Genomic DNA, 24,166 nt, shown 5'->3' with positions numbered 1-24,166 from the left:
CCTCTCATCTGGCTTTCCTTCAGATAGGACTGCTTTGCCTGGGCACCTTATCACCTCTCAGAGCCAAGGCCAGATTCCTGATAGAGACTCAAATGAACAGTTCCCAGGTTCAAAATCTTAAGACCTGCTGGTTTCCTTCTCTGTTCTACTTTCTGCTCTTTGAGCCACATCTGGATCAGGGTGGGCTGCATGAACAGTGACGTCTGGTGCCAAGGTTAAAGCTCCTGCATTACAGACTTTAAAGATGATGAACTCCTGCTCTATCTGAATCATCTGAATTGATCTTCACAACTCCGTGAGGTCGGACAATTCTTCTCAACACTTGCTAGATATGGAAATGAAGGCTGACAGTGATGGTGACTGGCCCTTTGCTCATCTCTGCAACTCATCTGGAACATGCCAAGATGCTTCGCCAATGGATCACACTCTATAGAATGGTCTCACAGAGCTTCTGTGATAACCACACTTGAACCCTTAGACGATCTCAACACATGTATGGAAGTTTGGCTGGGGCATCTGTGGGTATGGCCGGACACCGGGTTGGTACTCACAGGTCGTCCAGCGTTCCCCCCTGCTTCCGCCCCATAGGGCTCCTCTGCAGGTCCACAATGTCAGTCTGCAGTGCCATCATCCGCTCCACCAGGTGCTTCACTTCATTCTCCTGATGAAAAAGCTGTGCTAATGTCAACTGATGTAATAAGGGTGTTCTGAGATGCAAGATTGGGGGGGGGGGGTGGGAAACACCTTCCAAACTCACCGAAGACTCTCAGGTGACTGGCTAGAAGGGACAGAGACTCTGGAGTCAGAAGGCCTGGGTTTGGATCTCGGGTCTACCACTTTCTAGCTGTGTGACCCATGGGGAAAGCACCTAACTCCTGAGCTTCAGTTTCCTCTGCTATAAAATAGGCTTCTAATGGGGCCATTTTAAGGGTGAGATAAGATACAGTATGTAAAGTATCTGGCACGGTACCTGGCATAGAGAAGAGCCCAATGCATATTCCTTTCTCTTCCCTTAATTTGTCTACCCCAATGCCATCCCACATTGGGAGGCCTGGGCTCCTCTCTATCGGAGATTCTGGATGTGAGTGCCAGGATGGGCTGGAGCACTCACTGTCTCTCTGGTCAGAGAAGACATCTAAATATAGATACAGTAAATAGTATAGATAATAATATAGATATAGATATAGTAAAAAGCCCAGAAAAGGTCTTGGAGGCTTTGGTCTTCAATTTGTGTGAGGATCACTAAGCCATACTTCCTTCCCTTGCCTCACAATTAACGTTTTTCAGTGGTGTTTGATTTATGCTGTCCTAAAACTTTATGCTTAGACTTTTTCTTTCCTATGGATTTAGTGTCCCAACAAAACTAGGCAAACCCCCCAGCCTGATGGAGTGTTGATCATTCATCTGAGGCCCTTTCTGATAGGAAGAGGCCTGGGCTTCCCGTAAGGACACTTCACATTTTGCGCCTTGTTCAAATGCACACCAGGTCTGCACAGCTCCTGCATCTGCCACCATGGGCCTCCCCTTTACTGGCTACCAGCCTGGCCTCTTCCCATCAAGTCCCAGTTAGGGTCAGAGAGCATGGCGAGGACCTCCTGATTTTGGACGTACAAGATGGATTTGGTGTTCGAGGAGAGAGTGAGAAAAGGTTGTACGAAGCCTCACCCCCCTCGGTAAGGATAGGAATCTAAAACAAGTCTCCTACCCGCCCACAGAGCTCCACAGCCTGTTCCATTTCCCTCCAGGCCAGCAGCAGTTTATCTGATGCTGGAAAAAAAAATGTAGGAAAAAAAAAAAGAAAAACAAAATGAAAACACCACAAAACCAAAATAGACACAAGCAACTAAATTATAAGAGGCAAAAGAAACCTTAGGAAGAGGGGGGGAAAAAGACAGCAATGGTTTTTCCAAACTCATTACAGAGAGTACACTCACTGATCCCAAACTCTGTCTGCTCACTGTACTTCTCCAGGTCAATCTGGATGCTGGTTTTAAAGAAATCCAACTTGGCTTTGAGCTGCTGAGACATGGAAGCCATAGAATTCTTCATCTTGGAGAGGCAGCTATTATTCCGGAGGAGATTCATCCTGCAGGGACCACAAAAAACAGCCTTCAGGCATCTTTGGGATCCAAATACCATTTCCTGTACAACAGCAAAACCACCTCAAATGCCAAGGCAGATCCCTACTATAATTATTATTATTGTATCAAAAGTAGCCACTTATAATCATACAATTTCCTAGCCCTCAGCCAGCACTGGAATAAGGCAAAGTACCACACAAAGGGCCAATAACCCAGTTAGTCATATCCCAGGGGAAAGAGTCAGGCAGACCCCAGCATGACAATCAGGGGAGCTTTGCTGACCCAGACTGCAATGAGCTTTTCCACATTCCAAAATCTGCCCCTAGTTCAGCCAGCCCACCCCTCAGTTTACAGCTCCATGTGCTGACCTCACTCACCTCATAAAGTCTAAAAGGGCCTCCCTCAATCCTGCCCACCTGACCACTTCCTGCCTGTCCAAACCAGCGTCTCCCTCTTGTCTGTCCTAGCAGTTGCTTCTGGGCCCCTGCCTCCGCCACCTCCCTGTGGAAAAAGCCACCACGCGATTTTAAAGTAAGTCCCAAACCGCCTGGCATAATACATGGCAGCTCGCTGTCCCTGCTGTAGCCGGTTACAGTCCTCCTTCAGGGTCTGGATGCTGTGCCAAACCTGGCCCCACACTTTCCTCAGCTGGAAGAAGGAGAGGTTCCTCTTGGGCTCTTGAACTGGAACAGAGACATATGTAACCGTCAGAGAAAAACTGCCCTGCGATTAACCACGTCATGCCTTGTGACATCACTGGCACTTTTACATTTTTCAGTTATATAACTAAACTACTATGCTATCACATAACCTTTTTGGGTGTTAAGCCTGGTTACTGTCACATACATTTTTTGTATCCCATTAATAGCACAAGCATGTACCAGTCAGTAAATACCTACTTATTTGAAGAAACACTTTGTGAACCACATGGAGTCAATTACATGTACACAGGCTCTTATGCTTTCAACAGAAACCTTTATGTTTACAATATTTAAAGTCATATGAAGTTTTCTACGGATTCAGCTTCACCCAGTAGTACTGGAACATTATTAAACAAGCAGTAAGTCTGGAGCTAAGACTCTTGACCCTAGATCTGCTTATTCTGTGTGTGTGTGTGTGTGTGTGTGTGTGTGATAGCAGGAATGGCAGATGCATTAAAATGTCCATCTACCACCCATACAATGGAATATTACACAAGTATTAAAAATAGGCAGCTCCATATGCACCAGCAGGGGAAAAATTTTCTAAAATATTTTATTAAGTGAAAAAGGCAGGTGCAGAACAGTACATGTTGTATGTTACCATATGTTGGGGGGAAAAATACCTATACACTTTATAATGCATAGAATACCCCTGGAAGGTATACCCAAGAACTTGACAGGAGTGGTTTCCCTGGAAGAAACTGGGAAATTGGGAAGAGAGGCTGGCTTGTTACTGTATATTCTTTTGTACCTTTTGATTTTTTTCTATCATGTACAAAATATAAATAAAACTTCAAAAATAAATAAAATGGCCATCTGATTCGATCAAGTTCAGAGGCGTACAGGCAGTATTCTCTGTCCTAGGTTTAGAATTCTATTTGTGAGGTTGAAATTGAAGACTTCCTTTACTCTTTTTTGGCTGGGCTACTCCTAAGTCCCAAGTAAAGAACGTTGCCCCAGGGACTGGATAAGCCCATCTCCTTGGTGTGGAGCCCTCCGCTAGTCCATGTCTGTCCCTCCTACCCTGTTCCAAGCATTGTAAGTGATTATTTAAAAAAAGATTTTTTTTAATGTTTATTTTTGAGAGAGATCGAAAGCGAGTGGGGGAGGAGCAGAGAGAGAGGGAGACACAGAATCTGAAACAGGCTCCAGGCTCCAAGCTGTCAGCACGGAGACCAATGTGGAGTTTGAACCCATGAACTGTGAGATCATGACCTGAGCCAAAGTCTGGCACTTAACCGACTGAGCCACCCAGGCACCCCATAAGTGATTAAAAAATAAAAACAAAAACAAAAACAATGATCTTCTTACGGATACAGCTGACACTTTCAGGTTGGGGCCGTGGCGAGATCTGAGTCTCATACGTGATTTTACTGTTGTCAAAGAGAAAGACGAGATCCATGTCCAATGTGCGGCCCTCATTCAGCTGCAAAAGGATAAGAGGAAGATGAGATCTTGTGGATGCCACCCCTTCCTTTTCCAAGTAATAACAGAGATTTCAGGGCGTTCCCCACTATTTCCCAATGGCATCATCTTCAGCCAGCAAGTACTGAGCACCCATAAAGCCTTTCTTTTTTTTTTTTTAATTTTTTTTTAACGTTTATTTATTTTTGAGACAGAGAGAGACAGAGCATGAATGGGGGAGGGGCAGAGAGAGAGGGAGACACAGAATTGGAAGCAGGCTCCAGGCTCTGAACCATCAGCCCAGAGCCCGACTCGGGGCTCGAACTCACGGACCGTGAAATCGTGACCTGAGCTGAAGTCGGCCGCTTAACTGACTGAGCCACCCAGGCGCCCCACCCATAAAGCCTTTCTTAATGACTCCAGCCTACACCTCCCTTTCCTGGTCCTTTTACACTTTTTTTTTTAATGTTTATTTTGTTATTTATTTTTGAGGGAGGGGAGGGGAAGAGATAGAGGGACATAGAGAGAATCCCAAGCAGGCTCCATGCTGTCAGCACAGAGCCCAAAGCAGGGCTCAAAACCATAAACCATGAGATCCTAAACTGAGCTGAAACTAAGAGTCAGACTCTTAACTGACTGAGCCACCCAAGGAGCCCCCTTTTATGTTTATTATCCAAACGTGCCCCTCAATCACAACTTATTACGGTCTTATTCTCTATTGTCTTTACTGTGCAATTTAAATGTTCGGTCTCTCCGCCCTATCCCATGGTTGTTTCTCACACGTTATCAGTTCTTTGGGGGCAGGGACCACGTCTTGCATTGCTGTGGTCATCAGCACTGTTCTATACACAACAGTTTTGGTTGACTCGGAGGAATGAAGCACTGCTTTGGCAACAGAGCCCACAGAAAGGCGCTCTGAGTGGTCTGAAAGTACCAAGTCAAGCGTGCAGGGATTCATGTCTCCTATTAGACCATGCAGAGGATCTCACATTCCAACTAAAAAACCAGGCAGTTATCTGCATTATGTGACAAAGTAGAGCTGAAATCTGAATGCGCAGTTAGTTCCCCTGGAAGCAAAGCCAGGAAAAGCAGGGCATCCTTAGGGAACAGGGCTTCACCTTGCCCTCTGAAATACACTGAGTAGCCGGCTTGTCAGGGATCAATGCCAGACCAGCTTCTTGCAGCAGCTCCTGGTCCTCCTCGGGGATCCCTGTGTCATTCTGGATTCTGGCCTTTAAGCTCTGCAGACTCTCATCCTCTGTCACTGGATACGTGTGAATGATGCCTGTGACCATGTTCAAGATATGAACCAGCTGCAACACAACCCAGATGTTATTGGAAACAAAAACCCATCTTTACAGAGAGGCCCACCTACTTGCCTGGATCGTCTGCTCCTCCCAACATTTCCCAGCCACACGAAGAAAGGGGCTAGTCGGAAGGAAGGGAGTCTCGGTGCCCAGAGTTCACACATTCTGGTCTTTAATGCTGCTGTTTGTTCACAGTGTGACCTTACAACCGATGTCAACCAGCATGGGGGCAGATGCTCTCACAGGGGCCTCCCTTTCCACAGCTCAGATGGCCCATGACTTGCTTTTGAAGGAGCTCTTCTTTTTTCCCCAGCCCTGCCACAGCCCACTGGGGACCTACTGCCTTGAGGCTAACCTGGCTCCACACTCACCTTTAGGTTTAAGATGTCATCCAGGGCCTTGAAACAGCCATTGGGACCATACACGGGATCGGTGCCCCTCTGTCGTGGGTGCCACATCAGCATCAGCTGCAGCCACTTCTCAAGTCGCTGTGCCAGGACGCTGAGAAGAAGAGCACAGCGTAGGAGGGGACAGCTCCAACACCATCCTCAGGTGGCCTTACCATGCACACCCCACGTACATTCACCATACTCACACCCATGGCAACCAACATGTGATGACTGAAGATGAATTAATCTGATGGAAAGCCAAACTAATGATTCAGGTGCTTATCCCCTCTCTGATCTGCTACAACACCCCCTGAAATTCAGGATTTCTCAACAGACTGAACTTCCACCTGGCTGCATGAGAATGATCTGTGAAGCTCTTTAAATACACTTTACAGGCATGTCCCACCTCTAGGCAATGCCCCCACACAATCTAGACCCCATGCTGCCAGATTTATTTTGTTAATCCACCCCTACCTGCAAAAGCACTCATGGTTCCCACAACACAGTTCATGCCCCTTCCTGGGCACAGACCTACCTCATGGAGGCACTCTCAGCCTCCACAGAGGCCAACTCCCTACTCACTGCCTCCTGAAACATGCCTTTGCTCCCCTCACTCCTTCCCCTTGAATTTCCTTCCTCTTCATCCATCCATCCATGTCCTGCACATCTTTCCAGATCCTTCCAGAAAGTTCTAGCTCATCCAAAGTCATTCCATACAGCTCTAATCCACACAGTACCTCTCTCCCCATCCTCTAAATACTTATGGTGATTATTTTCCATGCTACTCAGTTGTTTGTGACTGCCTTGCCACTTGCTTTTGTACTATTACTCAACGCTGGTATTGCTGCTGTTATTTTGGCTCTAAGACAAGACTGCAATGCTGTTCAAACTACAAAGGTTTATTTGTTGACTATGACACAGTATGAGGCTACACAGGAGTGCAAAGGGAAGTAAAGTAGAAATCCTCTACCCTGAAAAGGCTTATAGTTGACTAGGAGACAAACGCTATGCAAAACCAAATGTAGTACAAGGTAGAAACTACTAAGGGTGGTAAGAGGTACAGATAAATTGCTGTGTGAATTTAGAAAAGAGATGATTTCTAGATGGGGTGAGGGGTGGGAATCCATTCTAAGTTGATGACTGAGACGATTATGTCAAATTCCTAGTCACAGGATACCTTGATAATCTATTTAAAAGTTATCAGATGTCACCGCAGACATCTATTTCTGAAAAAGGAAGAAAACTGCATAGAGGAGAAGTGCCACTGGGCCTTACCTGTTCAGATTATTGGGATAGGGTAAGGAGCTAGAAAACTTCACTGCTCCATTCAAGTCTTCACTGACAACAATGTCCATCTCACTCTTCTGCCGGACTTTGGAATGCCTGCAATACAGCCCTTAAGTCACTTAGCAGGCAGGAGACATTGTACTTTGGTAACATACCGCTTTACAACTGTACAGGATACCCCCAGGTCGTGATTCTATCTTTGGGTAACAGTGCATTTGCTTCCTGCTAGGATGGCTTCCTTCCGAGCACAATAGTCTGTACTGCCTGAAGTAGAGTCATCAACCATCCTGTGCCGAGAGTTCCACAGCCAGTACTACTGACTCCTTATCTCATCCTTCACTTATCCTTATCATTTTCTCTACTTTTCATCTTATCTAATCCAACATTTATGTTTTGAAAGAGGATAAAATTAGAACTTCCAAACCAGGATCACTGCGTGCAGATCACATTTACAGGAAATAACGCACAATACATGCGTGCACAGTGTACTTCCCTCTAAATGCACATGGCTAGATATGATCTCTAATGGTGAATGAACTGTTACATTTCCCAATTTAGAGCACTTATTGATGCATCTGAAATAGTATTTGAAGGGAAAAAAAAATTTAAACCCAACTAGTTTCAAATCTTTTTGGTGATGAGGAAGATAACTTAAATTTGAATAATGCTTCATAGATAACCAAGTACTTGGACACTGAACACATACTTCTTTGCCATGATAACCCCAGGTGGTAGACACTGTTTTTAGTTCCCCATTCAGTGGTAAGGAAATACAGATCAGGTGACTTGCCCAAGGCCACACAACTAAAGAGTGGTAGAACTAGGGACTCAAATCCAAAGTCTGCTGTTCTTTCTAAACTGTATGAATGTCCAAGTCTTTCCTTTCCAAAAACACCTGGGAAATTCAGATAAAAATGTCTTAGTCCTGAACACTTTTCGTTGGCAAGGGGTAAGTTGGCCTAGCTGGAACTGGCATGTGGCAGAGGCTGGTGGTTCACAGCTCTGGCTGGAACAGTGATTACTGTAAGGCAGGTGTACCAAGACTGTCGTCACATACAAATGACACAGGTGATCCTCTAATGGAATACTTAGTCTGTCCATGGGAAATTGTAAAAATAAAAGCTGTAGTAAATAAAATGCTTATTGCTTAGGTCCTGTAATGTATTTCAAAGTAGGATTGTAATAGAATTATAAAGCTCAAATCACATCTGTCCGGAAATTACTATCCATCTGCCATCTGAGAGGAGAGAGTGAAATTTTTAAAAATTCTCTAAGGCATTACAAAGCAGGTAAGACAGCCACTTTTCACTAACTTGTCCACTGAACAGCTCCTGACTGGGCATCCAAGTAGCCTACTTGAAAGCATCAGCTGGTCTCCCAGCACCGGGGAGGGGAGTTCTAAGAAGCTGATTCTGCAGACAACAGACTTACAATAAAGACGCCAAGACATCAGGGATACATTTTCAAATAGTACTTGTTCTTCTGGTTCTAATGGATTTTAACTCATCTTATTAAAAATAATGGAAAAGCTCAACATTGGAACTGAAGAAATGCAACAATTTCTTGGTTAAAAACACTATTGATGTGTAGATATACAGTATATGGTATGACTATAAATTAATGAGCTAATTCCTCAATATTCCAGAACGTGTGCAGGTCAAGTATTGCTTGTTTTATTTTTTTATTTTCTAAAAAACTTTTTTTTCATGTTTATTTTTATTTTTGAGAGAGAGACAGAGCATGGCAGGGCAGGGCAGAGAGAGGGAGATACAGAATCTGAAGCAGGCTCCAGGCTCCGAGCTGTCAGCACAGAACCCAACGTGGGGCTCGAACCCACAAACTGTGAGATCATGACCTGAGCTGAAGTTGGACGCTTGACTGAGCCACCCAGGCGCCCCAATTATTGCTTGTTTTAAAATAAATCACCACAGGAGGGCGTACTTTGCCACTTCACCAGACTCTTGAAGAGCAGGGACCTGGCCTCTTTCACCTCTGCTGAAATTTTCAGTGTTTGGCTTATACGTGCTGACTGAACTGGATTGCCAACACATAAAACCACTCTTCTAGAATTGATTTCCAAGGATATATCTTAGAAATAAATAATTCATGATGTAAATACCTATCCTTTTAAAAACTTAATGTTTTCACTACTTCTAGAAAAGCATTCAGAAAAATGATAGTAGCCAGTGTTAACAATAGTGTGGTGAAAAGGGCAGCTTTGTATGTTCCTGGTAAAAACATTATTTATACAACCTTTCTGTTGAGCAAATGCTCAATACATATCAAAAACCTCTAAAATGTGTATAATCTTTGATCAGTAAATTCCACTCCTAGGAATTATCCTAGGGAAATAATCATGGATATACAAGGATTTCCTTATAAGGACGTTATTCTTGGTTTTATTTTAAGAAGTAAAAATTATAAACTACCCATGCTTCCAATAACAGTGGATAAGTTAAATAAATTCCAGTATAGCCACTCATTTGAATACCAAACAGAAATTATTACAAATAACGGAAAAACATAAAGCATTTTCAATAGTAAGACTGAAAAGTAGGTTATATGAGAGTATGTACAATAATTTATTTGTGTTTTTTTTGTTTTTTTTTTTTTTTTGAAGTATAACACATACACTGAGGAACCCGGAGATGCACAAAAATGTTCATAGTGGTTGTTTCTGGATTTTGTGAAGCTAATTTTCATGGTGTAAAAATGCTCTGAGAGCACATGCAGGATAGTTCCTACTGTGCCATCAACTGATGTAGGAAAGGGGTGAAACATAAACGAGCCAACAGATAAACAGGCCAATTCATACCCGTATGGAACACCCTTGGAAGCATACTGACAACCAGTGGTATCAGATGCCTGTCAGAAAGGAAGCCAGGTGGCTGGGAGGCCAGTAAGAGATGACTTTTCAGTGCATACTCTTTTTATACCTTTGGAAGCTTGAACCATGTGAACTTATTACTGCTCCAAAAAGACACACAAAAACTGGAAATAAAAACAAAATTTGAAACAACAGTAGCATCATTCACATCAGGGTGTGGCCTCCCAAGGAACACTCTGAATGAAACCTGATTTAGGGGCATGTTAATTTTTAAGCTATGTATTTTGATAATGATTAACCTTCACATATACAATGAACACTTATTTTTGTAATAAAAAAGGTTAAGATACAGAGTAATTCTTTTAAAACTTAAGTATGTCCTTTGGTTTTTTTATTAATAAATTTTTTTTTTTGGTAACTTATTTGTGTACACATTGCTTTACATTTTAAGGCACTTTCTTATGCTTTTTTTTTTTTAATTTTTTTTCTTAATGTTTTTATTTATTTTTGAGACAGAGAGACAGAGCATGAGCAGGGAAGGGGCAGAGAGAGAGGGAGACACAGAATCAGAAGCAGGCTCCAGGCTCTGAGCTGTCAGCACAGAGCCCGATATGGGGCTCGAACTCACAGACTTTGAGATCATGACCTGAGCCGAAATCAGACGCTCAACCGACTGAGCCACCCAGGCGCCCCTAATGCTTTTAAAACAAAAATTTAGGGGCGCCTGGGTGGCTCAGTTGGTTAAGTGTCTGACTCTTGGTTTCAGCTCAAGTCATGATCTCATTGTTTGTGCATTCGAGCTCCGTGTCGGGCTCTGCAGTGACAGCATGGAGTCTGCTTGGGATTCTCTCTCTCCCTCTCTCTCTGCCCCTCCCAGTCACTCTCTCTCTCAAAAATAATAAATGAATGAATGAATAAATAAATAAATATTTAAGCATAATAAAATTTGCAGACAATACATTTCCATTTAAATACTTCTCCTTTGTCATGTGTACATCTCCTTTATTTGTCTACTAATCCACAGCATCCTCAGTGAAAGTGCACACATGTATGCAACAGTCTATAAATGTACTGGCATGTTGCTACTAAACACAGGGCAAACACCCTTTATACAGTATCATACTTAACAATTGTTCTACTTCTCTAGGTTTTTGGAGCCTGGACTGCCCACATGCTGAGCCCTCACAGGACTTCCTCTTTGGGAGACAGATCACTGAAGTCTCGGGCCCAGGCTGGAGTGTCCCATGAGATGGAAACAGGTGAAGGACACGTCTAAGGTAGACGGACACCCTCCTCCCTTCAGGTGGCACTCCTGGCCCCACCCACAGGCCCCGGTCCCTCACTCACCACTGCACAGGCTGCCAGTTAGGGAGGAAAGGTCGGAAGCCTGTGATGCACTCAAAAGCCAAGGTGCCGAAGCTCCAGTAGTCCACAGTCACTGTGTACTTCTGCTGCTCGAGGAGTTCCGGGGCCTGTAGAAGAACATGAGGTGGGGAAACACCTGAGCTGCTTCCTTTTCCGAGGAGCCACCACAGGAGGGGGCAACCAGCCCTTCTAATTGTGTCTCCACACCTGCCCAACTCCATCCAGAGGGTACCGGCATGTCCACTCAAGGGTGAGGGGGTGACCACCTGTGTAGCCAGTGGTATCTAGAATTTTTCTCTACCTCATTCACTCCCGATGCTGACACAGGGTCCCTAGAGGTATTTTTAGGTAGACCAGAGTACATTATGTACCTCTTGAGGGCAGTGTCCAGGTGGGAAGTTACATACAACAAGGAAAATGATACCAGGCTATATACACCAAATGCATAATACATATATTTAGGACATGTGGTCGTACAATGGGACAGGATGTTTACAATCAGGTAGGAAAAAAGCCAGATGCATGACTGCTGCCCAAGCAGAGACAGCTGGAGTAACTAGGTGGGCATGGAACTTGGTTCTGAAAAAGGCTCCTCACATGAGTGTCTGCGAGGAGACGTTCTAGAAAGGACCATCACAAGCAAAGGCGTGGAGACAGGACTGTGCGCAATCTGGTTAGATGTGTCACACTTCTGCAGGGGCCAAGGAGTGCAAACCAAGAGGAAAAAGTGGGGGGATGATCAGATCAAGCTCTGGATCTTGTTATGGACAGAAGTTTTAGTTCCTGAAGGTGAAGGATTTGACTGAGCCTCCTGGTCAGAGCATGGGGTGCCCCGACTTAACCTCTGCTGAGCCCATGAGGATTCCAGAGGACGCTCAGCAGGACCTACATAATTACATGATAGGGACACAAGGGCCTAAATCACAGCTCCGCATGAGTCATCACTCTGAAAACTCTACTCCACAGAGCAGGTCATAAGTCAGTGGAGCCCATTATAAATCAATGCAGCCCAAGGGAGTATAAATGCACTCAAAGAGACTTCAAAGAATTTCTTCTTCTTTTTCAAGAACTTGATAAAATGCTTAAGCTCATTTAGCCCGGTGGCTTTCAACCTTTTGTTTGTTTATTACAACTGCAGAACCCTTTATTCAATCAAAATTTTATTGGTTGTTACCATCCACAAGCAATCTATTACCAGGTCTTACTGGGTCTCTTGCTAGGCATTTCTTGACTAGTTTTCTATTTCCCCCCTGCTACCACCAGCTCTGAGCTGCCGATCAGAGCCTCCTTACCTACCATTCGCCCACTCTTTACTCTTATTCAATGCAATTCATTCTCCACTCTGTATCAAGAGTGGTCTTTTCAAAGCGTAAACCTGATCCTTCTCCAACTTAAAACCCTTCAATGTCTTTTAGTCCTCCAATGGACTACATCCTTTGCCTCAATTTCCTCTCCTTTCCCCTACCTCCAGCCCCTTTCTTCTACTCATCCTTCAGGTCCCAGACAAGATAAGGTCCTCCTAATATGTATTCTTATAACACCCTACACTTTCTCTTTGTAACACTTAACGACAATTTTAATTTCTTAGTTATTTGTGTAAGTTTGGGGGTAATGCCTGCTTTCTCACTAAACCCTAGGCTTCTTTTAAAGACCAGGGAAATGCTTGTCTTCTTTCCCATCACATCGCCAGCTCCTAGCACAGTGCCTGGCACGCAAACATAGACTACACTCAATCAGCAGTTTCCTGAATTGAATGAGTGACTCAAACAGAACCCCAAAATAGACAAATAATGTAAAGAAAGAGTGGGAGCTCAGAGCTCAGCTCCTTCTTGGTGGCCTGAGACACCTCATGGAAACTGTGGCTTCTACAGACCAGCACGTATCTAGTTTAAACTATTTTCAGATAAAATACCGAAGTCCAAGATGTTATGGGATGTGTTCAAGGGCACGCACTAGCAAAGAGAATGTCAGAGAAGATGCCCATATCCTTACACTGGGCCTCTGTTGGGAAAAAGTGCTGACTTGAACGGATTACGTCTCTGTCATACAACAATTCCTATACATCTGAGAACATCTGAAGAGCTGGCAAGACTTAGACGCTTAAAAGCAGGACAGAGAGGAGCCGCACAAGTCCAGTCAGCAGAGAAAAGCTGATAAGCAAACATGTAAATCCCATTTCTTACCAGGTATTGCAGGGTCCCCACAAAGGAAGTACAGAGACTGCCCTGATCCAGTTCCTTGGCATATCCTAGGTCAATAATTTTGTGTATTAACTGGAAAAAAAAAAAAAAAGAGAGAAAGAAAAAGGAGAAATCTGAGGGTTATGAGAATACTGGTGACAGAGCAGAGGATATTTCTGAATTCCCAGGTGGTATTAGGTTCTGAGTCCCTAATAACCACCAAATATTTACACAGGAGACTGCCTCCAACATGGTAGATGTAGGGCAAGAGAAGACATAACTGTAAAAATGCTGGAAAAAGGCACATGTTTTCCTTGCTCTGTAACTAATCACCAGGGGGAGGTCAAAATGAACAGACTATGCACCAGCCCTCAAGACTGCTACACTGGGCTTTATGATGTGAAAGACCTTCTCAGTAAATGCCTTCAGTTCTCAAATTTTAGAACCACTTACAAGAATAAGTGTGAACTGGAGCAAAGGTGAGCACTGTGATAGTTATGGGCCAAGCCCAGAATGCTGACGTCTCTATCAGAAGAGACTGAGTGGCCCACAAGTTGGGTTACTACATTCCACTCAGCTGAGTCCTTGCTTGCCACCCCCAGCTAAGCAAAGAAGGCCCTGAAAGGGCACGGGCGCCAAGCCCCATGGGGAGGTTACTGCCACACACAAGCGGGAGGGCCCCTGAGGAGGGTCCCCAGGAGCTCTGGGAAAGCTGCAGGCCGGACCAGGCTCTATATGCAGGTACCAGCTCCAAATGCCTCCTCTCTGCCATAGCTCTCTCTGCCTTCTCTCAGCTCTCTTAGAGCTGGTTTCCAGCTTAGCATCAAAAGTTGCACTCTCAAACACATGGGAAACAAAAAGTCTACTTCCCAGAGGTGTTGGTCCCAAAGGCTGGGGTGGAAGTGGGAGGAGAAACATTTTCCTTATCAGATTCCTGCAACTCGGGCAATTAACAATGTGATCCATTCAAACTTGCCTCAATCTGCAAGCAGGAATTTTTGCTGAATTCTGTTTCAAATCAAAGTGTTCCCAGAGAATCAAAACAAATATAAAGTCAAGGAAATGCAAATATAAACAAAGATACAAAGTGTGTTCCTTCACCACCAGAGCAGCTCCCCTGAGGCACTGCCCAGGACTTTCCAGGAGGGTCACTCACTCTTTGTTCTCCTTGCTGCAGGACAATGTTTTCTGGTTTCAGATCCCGATGGATGATTCTGTTTTCATGAAGGTATCTAAGTGCAGAGGCTGAGAGGGTGGAAAGGGGAGTCAATTTTCATTAAACCTAAAAAATGTGTTTCATTTCAAAATCGCCTATACCATGAAAGATGAATACTGTGTGCCCCTAACATGTACTCTTTCAGGTCACAGACTCACATGGAGGGACAAGGCCCGAGGCAGAAGCTCGTGGGGTGAAGTGAAGGGGACCTGATTACTTGAGCAGAATGTGGACTACCACAAGAATCTGGCTTCTGCAGGCAAAGAACTCTTAGCTTTCCATCCACGAGGTCACCAATTAGTCTAGAGAGCTGTTCTCAAACTGCACTGCCCAGACCAGCAGCATCTGAGCTTTGAGAAATGCAGAATTCTTACATCCCACCCCAGACCTACTGAGTCAGAAACATTCGGGGTGACCACCCCCGCCACCCATCAGTGTTTTAACAAGATCTCCAGGTGATGCTGATGCTGAGAAAAGTTTGAGAAGGGGAATGTCTCTGGTGTCTTTAGGCTCAAAAGTCTAAATTCTACAGGGTGGGTAAGGGGGAAGGGCTCTCTGGGCAAAGAGTACTTTGGTCATCCGATCTAAAGTCCAGTGATGTCAGAGCCAGCTTCAAGGAAGAAGTGGAGAGCCCTGGAAGAAGAGATTAGAAGCATATTTCATGCATCTGACAGTTCAACATGTGTTAATTATGTGTTCAGTCTCTGGTAGGCTCTAGGAAGGACATAAGAGATATGATGTCCAACTTTTTTTTTTTCCAACGTTTATTTATTTTTGAGACAGAGAGAGACAGAGCATGAACAGGGGAGGGGCAGGGAGAGAGGGAGACACATAATCTGAAACAGGCTGCAGGCTCTGAGTGGTCAGCACTGAGCCCGATGCGGGGCTCGAACTCACGGGCCGCGAGATAATGACCTGAGCCGAAGTCCTGAAGTCGGACGCTTAACCGACCAAGCCACCCAGGCGCCCCCCAACTTTATTTTTTTTAAAAAAGCTTATTTGTCCATTTGGAGAAAGAAAGAGAAAGAATGAATAGGGGAGGGGCAGAAAGAGAGAAGGGGACAGAGGATCTGAAGCAGGTTCTGTGCTGACAGCAGAGAGCCCAATGTGGGGTCGAACTCACAAACTGTAAGATCATGATCTGAGCCAAAGCCAGACACTTAACCGACTGAGCCACCCAGGTGCTCCTATGATGCCCAACTTTAAAGAATCCAGTTGGGAAGGAAGAAGCCTGCACAACACTGGCTATGAGGACGAAATATGAGGACATCATACAGGAGGGCCGTGGCACAGAGCAACAGGGCTCCAGCTGCAGCCTAGGCTCCAAGCAGGATGTGATTTTCACCCATAAGAGGTTTAATAACTTTAACAGAAGTCCTAGCTCATTGTACTACAAAAGAGAAAAACAGAATAACCACCGGAAGGTGATAAAATTATCTTTATCTGGAGATGATATGACTCTATGCTTAGAAACTAAATAGACTAAAAACTGGCAAGAATTTAGTAATCTGGAAACAACACAACTATATTCAAATCAATAGCTTTTCTCTATGTCAGCTACATCCAGTTGAAATGGAAAAAGAAAAAAAAATCCTATCTGTGTTAGAAACAAAAACTCTAAAATACCATGGGATAAATTTAGGGGGGAAAAAAGTAGCATAAGGAAAAGTAGGTGGCATGAAGAAGAGCAATACAAACAACACAAAAAGGTCTTAAAAGTTTATGGCAACGTGACACCATTCACAAAGTCAAAAGACAAAAAGGCTAGGGAAAAAATATCTGCAACATATATGCCAAAGAGTAAATATGCCTAATGGACAACAAGTTCTTACAAATCAGTAAGAAAGCAACTCCAGTAGAAAAGGGGGTAATTTACATAAGAAATGCAAATGGCAAACAACACTGCAAAAAGTTGCTTGAGCTCCTGAGTAGTCCACAAAGTGTAAATTAAAGCAAAATGAAATGCCTTTCACTCCCTCTTCAACTGGCAAGGATTTTAGATGAAAAATAAAAGGCACTTCCCTACATTGCTAGGAGTAAAAATTGCTATGCCTTTTTTTGGGAATGAAATATGGCAATATCTATTAATTCTTACAATGTACATATTGTTTGACCCATTATTTTCACCTCTACCTTGTAAAAAAATAAAAATCCTCATAACATACAAATAAGGATGTTTATTGCATAGCTTGGAGTGAAATACTTAGAAAGGAACTGCAAATCGCATATAAAATCAATGTGCAGAAATCTGTTGCATTTCTATACACCAATAACAAAGCAGCAGAAAAAGAAACCAAGGAATTGATACCATTTGCAATTGCACCAAAAACAATAATATATCTAACTAAAGAGGTAAAAGATCTGTACTCTGAAAATTATAGAACACTTAATAAAAGAAAATTGGACAGGAAACAAAGAAATGGGAAAGCATTCCACGTTCAACGATTAGAAGAAAAAACATTGTTAAAATGTCCATACTACCCAAAGCAATCTAAGCATTCAATACAATCTCTATCAAAATACCACCAGCATTTTTCACAGAGCTAGAACAAACAATCCTAAAATTTGTATGGAACTACAAAAGACCTCAAATAGCCAAAGCAATCCTGAAAAAAAAGAAAAAAAATCAAAACTGGAGGCATCATGATTCTGGATTTCAAGCTACATTATGAAGCTGTACTCAAGACAGTATGGTACTGGCACAAAACAGACACATGGATCAATGGAACAGCACAGACATCTCAGAAATGGACCCACAACTATATGGTCAACTCATCTTCAACAAAGCAGGAAAGAATATCCAATGGAAAAAAGATAGTCTTTTCAACAAATGGTGTTGGGAAAACTGGGCAGCTACAAGCCGAAGAATGAAACTGGACCACCTTCTCACACCACACACAAAAATAAATTCAAAATGGATGAAAGACCTAAATGTGATACAGGAATCCATCAAAATCCTAGAGAAGAACACAGGCAGAAACCTCTGACCTTGGCCAGAGCAACTTCTTAACTAGACATGTCACCAAAGGCAAGGGAAATGAATAAAATATGAACTATTGGGACCTCACCAAGATAAAAAGCTTCTGCCCAGCAAAGGAAACTAATCAACAAAACTAAAAGGCAACCTATGGAATGGGAGAAGATATTGCATGTGACATATTTGATAAAGGGTTAGTATCCAAAATCCATAAAGAACTTCTCAAACACCCCAAAAATAAATAATCCAGTTAAGAAATGGACAGAAGACATGAATAGACATTTTCCAAAGAAGACATCCAGATGGCCAACAGACACATGAAAAGATGCTCAACATCACTCATCATCAGGAAATATAAATCAAAACTGTGATGAGATACCACCTCACACCTGTCAGAATGACTAAAGTTAACACAAGAAACAACAGGTGTTGTGGAGGATGTGGACAAAGGGAAACCCTCTTGCACTGTTGGTGGGAACGCAAACCGGTGGAGCCACTCTGGAGAACAGTAGGGAGGTTCCTCAAGAAACAAAAAATATTTGGTGTATGTGCTTGGCTGAGGAGCCAACGGGGCAAGGCTACCATCTGTGGTATTATGACTGAACGCCTCTAAGTCAGAATCCAGCCCAGGTGGAACTATATGGCAGCACCGTGGAGCCTCAGTTGGCCTTGGATAATTGGGCCCCCCACCATCCCATCGCCTGGCATTGGGACCAGGGTCCAGTGCAGAGAGCCCTTCCTCCCAAGAAACGGGGTGCAGCCAGAAAGGTGGCCACCCCCTCGCCCCTCAAGCAACACTTGTTCCTGGGGAACCTGGTGCTAAACCATTCTTAGATGACCTGCTTCTGGGTCGGGGTTTCAAACACAGCAGAGCAGCTCCCTCACTGCGATCTATTCAAAGTCAGCCTTTGACACAGTGGTTTGTAAACAAACGGAAAAAAACAAAACTAAATGTAGAACTGCCCTACGATCCAGCAATTGCACTATTAGGTATTTACCCAAAGGATACAAAAATACAGATTCAAAGGGGTACATGTACCCCAATGTTTATAGCAGCATTATCAACAATAGCCAAACTATGGAGAGAGTTCATATGTCCACCGACAGATGAACGGATAGAGATATGGTATGTGTATGCATACACACACATACACACACACACACACACACACACACACACACACACACACAGGAATATTATTCAGGCATCAAAAAGAATGAAATCTTGCCATTTGCAATAATGTGGATGGAGCTAGAATGTATTATGCTAAGCAAAATAAATCAGAGAAAGACAAACACCGTATGATTTCACTCATATGTGGAGTTTAAGAAACAAAACAGATGAACATATGGGGGAGGGAAGAAAAGAGAGGGAAATAAACCACAAGAGTGTCTTAACAATACAGAATAAATTAAGGGTTGATGGAGAGAGGTGGATGGGAGATGAGCTAGATGGGTGACGGGTACTTGTGATGAGCACCAGGTGTTGTATGTAAGGGATGAATTACCGAATTCTACGCCTGAAACCAGTATTGCACTGTATGTTAACTAAAATTTAAATTAAAAAAAAAAAAAAAAGGAAAAAAGGTAGAATGAAAAAAAAATGAACTACAAATCATCAAATGGGGAATGGCTGGACAAATTATGACAGATCCACATTATAGCAGGCAACTGTCTTAAAATCATTTAAGTTTGCAGAGAATATAACTCCGATATAGACAATATAACTCAGGAGGATGTCAAAGATAGGTATGTTTTGTTTAAAAAGATAATAAGCAATGACAACACTAAGAGGTTCAACAATGAGGCTTCCCTGTGCCCCACCATGCCCGTACATGCATGCTCTCCCTCTCAGCACACCAGACAGAGCGCAGGCAAACCAGGGAGGTGGGCGGCCTTTCCTGTCTGCTCTGCAGAGGAGGAGGAGAAGGCCTTCCACAGAAACCAAGTAGTCAGACACGCTGTATAAAAAGACTTTCATGCCAAAAGTTTCCTAAAAATGCATCAGAAGGTCAAACCCAGATAAACAACTGACTTCCATCTTAGTAGGGGAGTTCCAGCTCAGAATATAAGTTAATTATGAAACCTCCAACTACATCTACCCTTTTAACAGCCTTTGACCAGTGTTTCATACTTGTTCCTTATTTTTCTTTTCTTTCATAATTGAATACAGTAGATTGGCTTAGGTCCAATGACTGTCCCAATGAAATGAAAGACATGCTGCTTTCAATGCGTGCCCCAAACATTCCACTCTATCTTGTTCCCAATTGTATTAACTTTTAAATAATTTTTTTAAATGTTTGTTAATTTTTGAGAGAGACAGTGCGAGTGGGAGAGGGAGACACAGAATCTGAAGCAGTCTCAAGGCTCTGAGCTGTCAGCACAGAGCCCGATGAGGGGCTCGAACCCACAGACTGTGAGATCATGACCTGAGCCAAAGTCAGACACTCCACTGACTGAGCCACCTAGGTGCCCCCTTTTTTTAATAATTTTTTTAATGTTTATTTATTTTTCAGAGAGACAGACAATTGCATTAACTTTTAAAGACTGATGCTTCTGACCAGCACTTTCATTTGTGTTTTACTAATTTTTCGTTAAAGAATCAAGGCAAAGTACAGGAAGACATTCGAGAAACTGCACAAACACAGCGTTGCGTGCAGGCATGGTGTAGCTGAACCTGAACTCGTGGCTGGCAGGGAGCCCTGCGTACAGTAACTCAACATGTATGTCCACTGATGGACTCACAAAAGGCCCATTTTGGTACATGGTAAGAGTGTCAGAGCACAATATATAAAAGCAGAATACATGAAAGTTGAGATTCATTGTATTTTGAGCAAGAACACATGCCCAGGCTGAGACAACCCCTCTCAAGTCAGATATGGACATCTCTATGCATAGAACATGGGCCACAAGCTAGAGAGACATGCCAAGAAGCCCCCCAGTGCTGGAGAAAAACATTTGGACCAGACCAAAAGCACTATCTTCTACACCAGGCTGATGAGGAATAGTCATCTGATCTTTAGTGAGGAGGCACGCAAGCTGGTAACTAATCCACGGATTACTATTAATAGCGGTCTATTTACATTGAAGCAACTGTACATGAAACAAACTTGAATCCTCATTTCAGGGCAGGCATTTACTCTCAAACACTTTTGTCCACTTAAGATTGACTGTGGAATTAAAGAATTCTTCAGGTATCATTACATGCCGTTTGCTGGACTAACACAGAATTTTGACAGGCAACAACTCTGAAACAACTCCCCTTGCAGAGTCAGTCTTTAAAAAGCATAGCCTGACTGTGCTACATTTTACAAAACAGTACTTGAACAGCAGTGCCACGAAATGAATCAAAATTGTCTCAAGCAAACAGAACCTAATTGGATGGAAAATGAGAATTTGAGATTAAGAAAAATACATTTACATCTGAAAGTTTATTAAAAATCTAAACCTTTAGTGATAGTGAAAATACATGTATATAAAAATTGAAAACCATACCACAAGCATAAAGCCCAAAAGTTAATTTCTCACATTCCAACTGTAGAAAGGAGTTGTAAGAAGCACCCACCGTATGTGAACTTTTAAGCTACACACTGGCATTTCCTAGGACAGCTGATGCTGAGAGGGTCCAGATTAAGACTTGCCACAGGAAAACAATAGCCTCCTTCTGTTATTCCTATCAGGAATGGCATCCGGGTAGTTACCCTAGCTTTCCCTTATCCCAGGAGGAGACACAAATATATGACTGAACAATGTGACGCTCCTGGAGTTCTTATTGATGAACCAGAATTTCAAGTCACAGTTCCTATATATTTTCTTCAGATTACAAACCACAAATTAGGGACCAGCTAGGACCGGCTAGATTTCCATGTAGAAAAGCAGTTTTGTAAGAGCTGTATCCATGAATCCCTACTTACCACACTCCAGATTTAAAGGGATTACTAAACTCCCTTAAGAACATTCTTGTTTTGGATACATTACATAGAAAAGAAACGGGAAGGTAAATGTACCAAAATGCTGAAACAGAGATTAGAGAGAAAAGAAAGACAGTCACCAACTGCTTTAAGTCACCAATGGGTAAGAAGTACAACAGGATGTCTGTTCACTCAATAAAAATTGACTATGTGCCTACTGTTAAAAAAGAGGCAACAGGTCCAAAATGGAGTCACTTGTGCTAAGGCCACATCACCAACAGGGACTTAATTCCTAACCTAACTGCATTTTCAGCCTCTCCTAGAAATGTAATCTTAACTAGTCAGTCTGGAACTAGCTGGTCAGCACTAGTGGGGTAATGTGCCTGACAGACTCCTGCTAGTCCCCAAAGGAAGGTGACTTTGCCTGAAACATTCTACTCTTTGCTAGTGACTTCCATGTCCCTTCTTATTCTGCCTATAAAAGTCTTTCATTTTGGGGGCGCCTGGGTGGCTCAGTGGGTTAAGCCAGCAACTTCGGCTCAGGTCATGATCTCACGGTTCATAGGTTTGAGCCCCGTGTCCTGCTCTGTGTTGACAGCTCGCAGCCTGGAGCCTGCTTTGGATTCTGTGTCTCCCTCTCTCTCTGCCCGCCCCCCCCCCCCACCCCCAACCCACACATGCTCTGTCTCTCTCTCTCAAAAATAAATAAACGTTAAAAAAAAAAAAAGTCTTTCATTTTGTATTATAGTTCTTTGGAGCTCCTTTCTATTTTCTAGATGGGATGCTACCACCACCCAATTCATGAATGGTTGAAAAAGCCAACAAGATCTTTAAAATTTACTCAGTTGAATTTTGTTTTTCAACACATTTGGTGACAGCTGTGAGATCTGAAGGAAACTTCTGACAGCTTCAGGGACAACAAGAAACACAAGCATGTTACCCGGGAACCCTTCCAGTTCTCTTTCTTCCTGTTTTCCAGGGGCCATCGGTGAGTTCTTCTTGGTTCTGAGCTCAGCTCTTTGCACGAAGTGACAATTAGATGGCTCCCCATCTAACTGGCTTTCTACAGTTCCCCATTTGATTAGAATCCCCAATCCTTGGTTTAGTCCTCAGATTCCACCTTGGGAACTGCTGGTGGTTCAGTCCACAGTTTCCCATTTGTTTAGAATACCGGCCCACAGTCCCCATTCTTTGGAATCTGCTGCATTAGTTCTTTCCCCAGTCCCCAGTTCCATGTTAGTAATTGTTGGTGGTTACTGACCAGGGTCAGGCTAGGTTCAATGTGATTTGTGTCGATGAAGGCTATTGTTAATCTCAGAAGCCAAAATCCACAAAACTACTGAGCATACATGAACACTTAAAAGTTGTTAGAATATATGCTAGCTAACTCTTAAGACTCCTGTGTCTTAAGCTGGTCATCCAACTTAAGAATAGATTGGTTACCAAAAAATAAATAAATAATAAAAATTTTTTACAAAGGGGTGCCTGGGTGGCTCAGTCGGTTGAGCATCCAACTCTTGCTCTCAGCTCAGGTCTTGATCTCACAGTCAGGAGTTCAAGCCCCGTGTTGTACTCTGTGCTGGGCATGAAGCCTACTTAAAAATAAATGGATGAATGAATGACTCAATGAGTGAATAAATGAATTGGTCACAGAATAGCCTAGATTGACACTAGGTCACCTGCAACCTCAAGAAAATTTCCATGTGATGAAGTACACCATAAAATACCTTATAATCATTAAACCAGCAACACATTTCCCTTAGGTTATTAGGTTGTCTCCAAGAGAATCAAAGCCTTAGCTTAAAAAAAAAAAATCCTTAAATTCCAAACGGTTGAGTATGCCATCTTCCAGCCACCTACTTATTTATTGACTAAAAACTATGGTTTAGGAAGCTATAAATATCTCCAAAAATCTTACTAAAGACAACCTAGAATTACAATGGCAAATATGGGAACATTCCAATTAAACAAGATCCTTTATTTAAGAAGTACACTTAAAAGCAAGCGCCTGGGTGGCTCAGTTGGTTGAGTGGCCAACTCTTGATTTCAGCTCAGGTCATGATCAGGGTCGTGGGATCAAACTCCATGTCAGGCCCTGTGCTAAGTGTGGAGACTGCTTAAGATTCTCTCTCTCTCCCTTTGCCCCTCTCCCCAGCTTGCACTCTCTTTCTCTCTCTAAAAAAAAAAAAAAAAAAAAAAAAAAAAAAAAAAAGCTAAAAATTAAAAACAGCAAGGGTTTCCAAATCAAACAAACAGAATGGGATGGATACCTATTTTTATTGATGTATAGAAGCTTCCAAAAGTCTTCAAGATACCAAAATAGCTTCATTGAAAGTTTCATTGCAAAAAGGTAATGAAAAATTAAACAAACAAAAGGTATATAAAACAACACCTAGGTCTCCCACATCGCACCCTCTCAGGGGTCCCTCATCAAAAAACTGGCCCTGAAATCAATGTTTCATTTGCAATCAACTGGGACACTGGAAAAATGGTTTTCTCAAACGTCCCATGCACATCCTTC

General features: G+C 43.0%; 1 protein-coding gene across 5 annotated transcripts in view; it reads right to left on the bottom strand.

The window, feature by feature from the left end:
- The window catches only part of IKBKB (inhibitor of nuclear factor kappa B kinase subunit beta), an 80,532-nt gene that overhangs the window by 15,827 nt on the left and 40,539 nt on the right, over positions 1-24,166 (bottom strand). For 3 of the 5 annotated variants that reach the window (XM_060653442.3, XM_060653444.3, XM_078445518.2), the window contains 11 exons: positions 14,698-14,786; positions 13,545-13,634; positions 11,344-11,468; positions 7,158-7,265; positions 5,865-5,994; positions 5,305-5,499; positions 4,094-4,208; positions 2,641-2,764; positions 1,935-2,086; positions 1,706-1,767; positions 552-673 (listed from right to left, as the gene is read on the bottom strand). In XM_060653442.3, coding sequence (XP_060509425.1) covers positions 552-673; positions 1,706-1,767; positions 1,935-2,086; positions 2,641-2,764; positions 4,094-4,208; positions 5,305-5,499; positions 5,865-5,994; positions 7,158-7,265; positions 11,344-11,468; positions 13,545-13,634; positions 14,698-14,786 — 1,312 coding nt within the window. The remainder of the gene's footprint in view (positions 1-551; positions 674-1,705; positions 1,768-1,934; positions 2,087-2,640; positions 2,765-4,093; positions 4,209-5,304; positions 5,500-5,864; positions 5,995-7,157; positions 7,266-11,343; positions 11,469-13,544; positions 13,635-14,697; positions 14,787-24,166) is intronic. The other 2 variants (XM_060653443.3, XM_060653445.3) reach the window with 2 other exon arrangements.

Source organism: Panthera onca, chromosome B1 (genome assembly GCF_046562875.1).
Source record: "Panthera onca isolate mPanOnc1 chromosome B1, mPanOnc1 haplotype 2, whole genome shotgun sequence".
Lineage (NCBI taxonomy): Eukaryota > Metazoa > Chordata > Mammalia > Carnivora > Felidae > Panthera > Panthera onca.
The sequence above is the reverse complement of the archived record's forward strand: the minus strand, read 5'-3'. Positions and strand labels throughout refer to the sequence as shown.